This window comes from Peromyscus leucopus, chromosome 7 (assembly GCF_004664715.2).
Source record: "Peromyscus leucopus breed LL Stock chromosome 7, UCI_PerLeu_2.1, whole genome shotgun sequence".
NCBI lineage: Eukaryota > Metazoa > Chordata > Mammalia > Rodentia > Cricetidae > Peromyscus > Peromyscus leucopus.
In genome coordinates, this window is record NC_051069.1 from 33,519,828 (window position 1) to 33,527,891 (window position 8,064).

The window sequence follows — 8,064 nt, forward strand, 5'->3', positions numbered from 1 at the left end:
AGACCTCAACATAAATCCAGTTACACTGAACCTCATAGAAGAGAAAGTAGGAAGTAGTCTTGAATGCATTGGTACAGGAGACCACTTCCTAAATATAACACTAGTAGCACAGACACTGAGAGCAAAAATTAATAAATGGGACTTCCTGAAAATGATAATCTTCTGTAAGGCAAAGGACATGGTAAATACCAACTCTATATCTGACAGAGGGCTGATCTCCAAAATATATGAAGAACTCAAGAAACTAAACAGCAAAATACCAAACAATCCAATTAAAAAATGGGCTACAGATCTAAACAGAGAATTCTCTATAAAAGAATCCCAAATGGCTGAAAGACATTTAAGGAATTGCTCAACATCCTTAGTCATCAGGGAAATGCAAATCAAAATGACTCTGAGATACCATCTTACACCTGTCAGAATGGCTAAGATCAAAAACACTGATGACAGCTTGTGTTGGAAAGGAGATGAAGATACTTTTAATCAAAGGGCTTTCATCAGGTGATATAAGTTAACTTTATATTATTTTATTAAGAAGTTATTTATCGTAATGAAACCTAATTGCTAAGTTACACAGTTTCCCTTTCATTCTAGTGTCCTTGTCATGTAGCCTTGGAATAATCTTCAAGAAGCTAGAGAAAACCACTTGGATAATTATAAAACCATTAAGAACCAGATTACAAGCAGATTCATCCCCAAAGTAGTGCAATCTCTGTATCTACGAACTTGGCTGCAAACACCTCTATTGATTTTAGTTTTGTTTATATTTTTATGCACAGAAATTCATTTTACTCATTCACCTGGAAGTGTTTGAGGAGCTTTGCATCATTTATTGTTCTAGGAATTGGGGGCAGAATATAAAAGAATATAAAACATGTCCATGATTATCAGAGATCTTACTTTCAAGACAGATATGCCTAACTCAGAACTAGTATCAAGTTACAGTTGAAATGAGTGTCATGAAGGGGGTACATAGGTCTCCCAACAAGAAGGTATATGCTGAGCCTAGGCAGGTCCAAGCCCCTCCCCATTGCACCAAGGCTGAGCAAGGCGTCTGGAGGATGTGAGGATGTGAGGTGGCTTGGAGAGAGGGCTGGGGTGGTGGTGGAAGGAGGGAGGAGGTGGCATCTGTGGGTGGTATGTAGAGTGAGTAGAAAAATTCTTAAAAAAGAAAAATGAAAAAAAAAGGTGAATGCTGGATGACCTCATTTATTTTGTTTCTAAGATCCTATAAACAAGAAAACTCTGTACAACTTGAAGAAGTGGTCACAAAGGAACTGTGTAGAAAACTGCCAAAGTTGATGGGGCTGTTTTGAAAACTATTGCCATGGATTTTCCCTAAATCCCAGTATAATGACTGTCTTCTGATACTTTCAGATATGGCCTGACAACAGGAGACAGCACATTATTTTGATCTCACATCTTCCTGCTCTTCCCAACTCTGGCTCATTTCTTGGGCTTTTATCTCAGTGTTGGTTCCAATCACATGGCTTGGGAATGGCTCTACGTGAAACATGAAAGTTACTTAGGTAATCCATACCCCTCAGAAATGTGTGGGTGTTAGTTCAATCATTCCCATCCATGCCATGCTCACACTTATTGTCAATAGTTTTCTTCATGCTAACTAGTTTCAGTTGAAATCTATGAAGTATCTGTGAGTTTTCCTGAAAAAATATTTGCTTCAATAATCGGTGCTGCTATAAAAATAAAAAGTGAAATACATGCTATTCCTTAAAGTGAAATTTTTGGTGAAGAAGGTATGACCATCGTTGTTGGTATCTGAATGTGTCCTTGACTTAGTTAGGGTTTTCTATTGCTGTGAAGAAACACCACAACCACAGCAACTCTTATAAAGGAAAACATTTAATTGGGATTTGCTTACAGTTTCAGAGGTTTAGTCCATTATCATCATGAAGTGGAACATGGTGGCGTGTAACTGAGAGTTACATGACGAGAGTTACAGACATGATGCTGGCTGAGTAACTGAGAGTCCTAAATCTGTGGGCCACATGAAGTCAACTGACACACTGAGCAGTATTCTGAGCATAGAAATCCTCAAAGTGCCGGGCGGTGGTGGCGCACGCCTTTAATCCCAGCACTCGGGAGGCAGAGCCAGGCGGATCTCTGTGAGTTCGAGGCCAGCCTGGGCTACCAAGTGAGTCCCAGGAAAGGCGCAAAGCTACACAGAGAAACCCTGTCTCGAAAAAACCAAAAAAAAAAAAAAAAAAAAAAAAAAAAAAGAAATCCTCAAAGCCTGCTCCCATAGTGACATTCGTCCTCCAACAAGGCCATACACACTCCAGCAAAGCTACACTTCCTAATCTTGCCACTCCTTATGACATTATGGGGGCCAATTATATTCTAACTACCACAGTTCTTATACAAAAAGTCTCGTTCATAATTTTCCGTGTCTTTGTAAATTGCCGCCCTAACATTCTATTTGCAAGGTCAAAAACATTGAAATGCTTTTCTATTGTGATCCTTCTCTGGTAATCCGTATCAAAGCCATGAGTATGTATTAAATCCTCTTCAGGATATATCCACAATTCCATCTCCTTTCACTGCCTTTGAATTCTGACTCTTCTTTTCACTTTCATGTTCTTTTTCCTTCATATATTTGTAGATTTGTCATTTAAAATATGGCTGCGAGGCACTGAGGTGGCTTTGTAGGTTAGGATGCTTGTCATCAACTTGAAGACCTGATTTCCAGGACTCACATGGGAAAAGGAGAGAGCCAACCCTCTCATCCTGTCCCCTGACACTCCTTTCATGGAACCCCTCCTTCCACAAATCAATAAATGTGATTTTTAAAATTTATAAATCAGACCTGGCTCACATGAGACCTCTAAGTTTTATTTGTCTTATTTTTTTTCTTAGTGCTATTTGCGAAGAACACACACACACACACACACACACACACACACACACACACACACACACTTATATGTATACTTATATGTATACCAGTATGTAAGAAAGTTATGGATGCCCAGAGTCCAAGGAAGATGCTACGTCCAGGGTGGAACATCTGAGGAAAAAAACTATGTCCACTATGCTCTTATGTCTGTTAACTTTATTCATCTAAGACAAAATTCTATCTATACAGCTCCAGCTCCGTCAGGCATTCAGGGCAGGAATAAATCTAGATACATCAAGCTCTTTGTCTGTCCACTTTATTTCTCTGGGATGAATTCCTGTCTCTATAGCTTCAGTTCAGTCCTGACACTCAGTTCCTCTTTGTCCTTTCTTTTGCTGCCCTCTCATAGGTCTGCTAACAACTAAGCTCTTATGCTTCCAGCCTTGTCTTTGTCCTCTGTTTCTTCATCCTCGATCTCTACTTGCTCTGTATTCCTGGCTTTGATGACCTCTGCAAGAGTTCTGCCTTACCATCTACAAAACCTCTTTCTTCCCTTCTCCCTGGTCATGCTGTTCTGTCTCCTCTACAGAAAACACCTGTTTCTTCTCCCCCTCCCCACACAGTTCTCTGCCTCCTCAGGAATGTTGCTCCATCCTACCTTCCACCTTGATATGTAAAATCCTCTTTTTCTCAGTCAATTGCTCTGGAGAGCCACTAGGCCTCAAAGCAAGGGGATGGTCTGAGCTTCATTTGCGCAAGAAAAAAAGCTATGCATCTACTGCCTGCTTGGCTTTGCCTGAGTCACCTTATCCAAGTACTGGCCTGAACAGGAAGTTCACACACACATTCTATGGGAATTGTGACCACAAGGAATTCATAACAAGTCACAGCTAAATATTAAGCTGTGTAACACCAAATAGTCCATGCTAGAAGGCTTCTCACCTTACTGACCCTTGGCCTGGTTAAGGTATAGCTTTAATGCACAGCTGGACTCCTTATAACATATTCTTGTGGCTAGCCACAGAAAGTAGGCTAGAGAGACCAAGGAGAGTAAAAAAACACTGTGTTGGGAGCAGGGATACTAAAATGGGGAAGGAGGTTCAACAAAAATAAACCACACAGACATTTTATATTAAGATGACCCTTCAACTTGATATAGTATTCTTACATGCAAGACAATTTAAAGGACAAAATGAATGTTTAAATTGCTTGCTTAAAGGTGCTGTTTTCTATACAGACTGAGAGAATATCCCACCATTCACAAGTTTTCTTATGGCTTCTTTGACATCTTTGTTCCTAAGGCTGTATATAAGAGGGTTAAGCATGGGAATCACTGTGGTGTAAAAGACAGAAGCCACTTTTCCCTGGGTTGTGTCACCTGTAGATGGTTTAAAATACATGAAGATGATGGAGCCATAGAAGACTCCAACAGCTGCAAGATGGGAACTGCAGGTGCTAAAGGCTTTGGATCTGCCGTCAGCTGAACGTATTCTCAGGATGCTGGCAAGAATGAAGGCATAAGAGATGATGATGGCAAACACACTTGCAAATACATTAAATCCAACCAGTATCATCACCCAAAATTCCTTGGTATAGTCTCTTGAGCAAGCTATATTCAGAAGAGGGAGGATGTCACAGAAGTAATGGTGAATGATATTAGTTCCACAGAAAGAACGGCTGGATATGTAGCTGGTATGGACCGTGGCCCCAAAGGCCCCCATAGCATATACAGCAGTGGACAGTAGCACACAGACTGTGTGAGACATGATGACATTGTAGAGCAAGGGGTTGCAAATGGCAACATAGCGGTCATAGGCCATGACTGTTAGCATGTAGGAGTCATCAATACCGAAGAAAGAGAACAGAAACAGCTGGGTCATGCATTCAGGAATGGATGTGGAATTCTTCTCTGATACAAAGTTCACCAGCATCTTTGGTATTATAACAGAGGAGTAACAGAGATCTATGAAGGACAAGTTACTGAGAAAATAATACATGGGTGTGTGAAGCTGAGAGCTAATCCTGATTAAAAAGATTAAACCCAAGTTTCCCACCATGGAGACCACATAGATCAATAGAAACAGAGAAAAGAGCGGGATCTGGAGCCCTGGCTGGTCTGTTAACCCCTCAAGGACAAATAAGGCAGAGTGATTTCCTGGGCTCATTCTTCTCCAGCTGTGAAAAGTTGAGTGGTTCAAAGAAGAGAGGCAAACATTACCGAATGGTAGGATTTAACAGTTTGCAGTTTGACAAATGACATATTTTTCAACAGAACCCAATTTTATGAATCTAAACTCAAAAAACTAATAGTACTTCTTTAACTATCATCTACCATCAAGACTATACTTCATTTGGCTTCATTTTTATTACATGCATTGAGAAGTGAAACGCATTGGATTTCTGTTTTATTTTCCTCATGTGACATTTAAGTGTGAAACTCATGTTGTCTCTCCAAATGAAGCTCTAGCTTTCCCTGTAAAAGAAGAATAACTCCGTTATTCATGCACCTTCCAGGAGCACCTGCTCAGACACCTTCTTCCATTGGGTGAGTTGGGTCTGTACAGGCTGTTGTCTCTGATGTTTTCGGCCTTGAACTTCCCTAACTGATGCTGCTTGAGCTTCTCCTCCTCTTAGCCCATCCAGTCCCTGACTCTAATCACTCTAATCTAATCTTCCTTCTAAGCTTTCTACATGCACTCTGCATTTCTGGTCTTGAATTAGATTTTTCTTGCTGCTACTCACAAGTCATAGAGCTGTGAGGAGAATAAAGCCCACTTTGAGACGTTGTATAGTCTTTGTATAGTCTCTGTGAGCAGAGAGCTGTAGTCTTGTGCCGAAGGAAAGTGGGAAAGGGAAAAGAAAACAACACAATAGGTGCTCATGTGCCAGGCAGAGTGCTGAGGGCACACTTATGACACTTACGATGTGAAAAAGACTGCAGAACAATTCATGAGAGAGAGTTGTCTGCCTCACAGGTAAGCAACTAGAGAACATTAGTTTTGCTTGAAGGTAACATTATTTTCCCTACTTTACATGTATTTATATAAGATTTTCCCAATCTAGTGAACATTAAGGTCAGGCCTTATGTCTTTGCCTGTTTTATTTAAAAAACAATAGGCCTATCCTACAACAGTTTCCCTTTGAGTCTGAGTACAGACTGCATTATGCTTATTATTCTAACTTCTCAACAATTTCCTCCAATTTTTTTGTGATCTCAGATAGGCTATTGGACACTACTAAATATTAAAAACATTTTTGCCTTTTGTTTGTTTAACTAAAATTGCATTTACCCTTAAATTATCTTAAGGAAGAAAAAAAACAGTACTAGAAAAGACACATGGACACATTTATACACTGAAGTTAACCTGTGGCAAGAAGTCCCCTGTATCCTACAATTGGAACTTGTTACAGAGCAATGGTGACATGAGCATGCACACATCTTCAGTTTGGGGACATTATATGAAATGAAGCATTTCTTCTTTGAAATAAATAAGTAAAAACAGACCTCTGATTACAAAGGATGGGATAAAATATAACCGAATTACTAAGACTGGGTCTGGATCAATGGAAAGGGTGATAAAAGGCTATGAGAAATAACACTAAGCAATTAGGTGAATAACCTTATTCTTTATCATTCTTTATCAATTCTAAAATACTGACCTCTGGCAAAAAAAAAGTTTGCTGATGTTTTATAGGTTTCCCCTTTTCTAATTTCAGAATTATTTTTATTCTCATATCCTTCCTATTAATAGACAATAGTTTACCTTTCATCAAGCAACTTAAAACATCTCAGCATCCAGGAATGATTTCCTGAAATTTCTGTTGTTTTGACTTCTCCATACCCCAAGTCTACCTTGATCTGTTCAATAAGCTCTATTCTATACTTTCTTGTATTAGCCTATTTTGATCATGCTGTTGGTAATGGACTCAAGATTTAAAGTCAAATAGAACAGATTCACTTTCAGGCATGGTTGCTTCCCCTCTTTGCGATCACCTCCACCCTTTGATGCTGAAGGTGTCACCTCCTTGTATAAACTTCAGTTTCTTTACCTACAGGGAAGATTAACTCCTACCATTTGTGGCTTTTGCAATGGTCCATTCATTTGCTCATGCAAGACTCTTGAGAGGCTTCTACATTCCAAAGTTGGAATGTTATATGAGGTACCCCCTGCTGTCAAAAAGCGTCCCTTCCGGTAGAGGAAATCAATACACCAAGAAACAGAGAATTTCGAATGGAGAAGTGAAAGCTGCCTTAATAAAAATAAAGCAATGAGGGGGCCACAGCTAAGAAGGTTAGCAGAGGAAAGACTCTGCAGGAAGTGAGGTTTGAATAGAGTTCCTTTTTTTCAGTAAATAAGAAAATATATTTTTAATCTTGAGATAACAATGTCCTAACGCTGACAAACCATTTAAAAATAACGATGTATTTAATTGCATGAATCAAAGACTTTAGAATTAGCAAACTAACTGGACAGCATTATACCAAATCCCACCCCAGCCCTTCATTCATTTTCTTAATTAAAATATTTAGTGCTAAGAGTTCTAATATTGATAACAAGTGATTTATCATTTCTTTCCTTTAAATTTATCACTTTCTTTGTTCTAAGAAAGCTTAGAATGTTAGTGAATCATAAAGTATCTCCCTATATATTCTTCTGTAAGCATCATAGTTTCATAGTTACATTTGGGTTTCTGACTCATCTCAAATTAATTGTCATGGGATTAGAGATGGTATTCATTTATATTAAACACATATTAGTTATTATACCCCAATTTACTGAAAATGTTCTTTATCCTTCTGTGGACTGCTTTGGCAAACATGTGAAGAGTCAAAGGCTCATATAAAGTAGTTTTAATTTCTGGTTACACATTCTGTTCCACTGATTACTTGTCAACTCTAAGGCACTATCAATTACTGTAGCGTTACAGTGTGTCTTGAAGTTGAATAGAGTTCTAAATGAAGTGAAGGAGGCAACCATGGGATTATCACGATATAATTTGCTTTGGAGAGCACACCAAATTCAAATGTTTCCCGAGGCCATTCCTGGTACATTTGAGAGAGAGAGAAAATGAGAGAATGGCAGAGTGGGGCTGGGCACCAGACGCTGGCCTTGGTAAAACAAAAGCAAACAAACAAAAGTGCTAAGTCTTCCTCAAGTTGTGATGAGCACTGTGGGGAAGTTTGCAGAGGTAGTGCATTTCATTTC

The 8,064-nt window shown here is 39.1% G+C and overlaps 1 protein-coding gene across 1 annotated transcript; it reads right to left on the reverse strand.

The window, feature by feature from the left end:
- Positions 1-4,086: 4,086 nt before the first annotated feature.
- Positions 4,087-5,022, reverse strand: LOC114691227 (olfactory receptor 147-like). Its single transcript, XM_028866490.1, has one exon. It carries the CDS (start codon positions 5,020-5,022, stop codon positions 4,087-4,089), a length of 936 nt encoding a protein of 311 aa, XP_028722323.1.
- Positions 5,023-8,064: the final 3,042 nt, after the last annotated feature.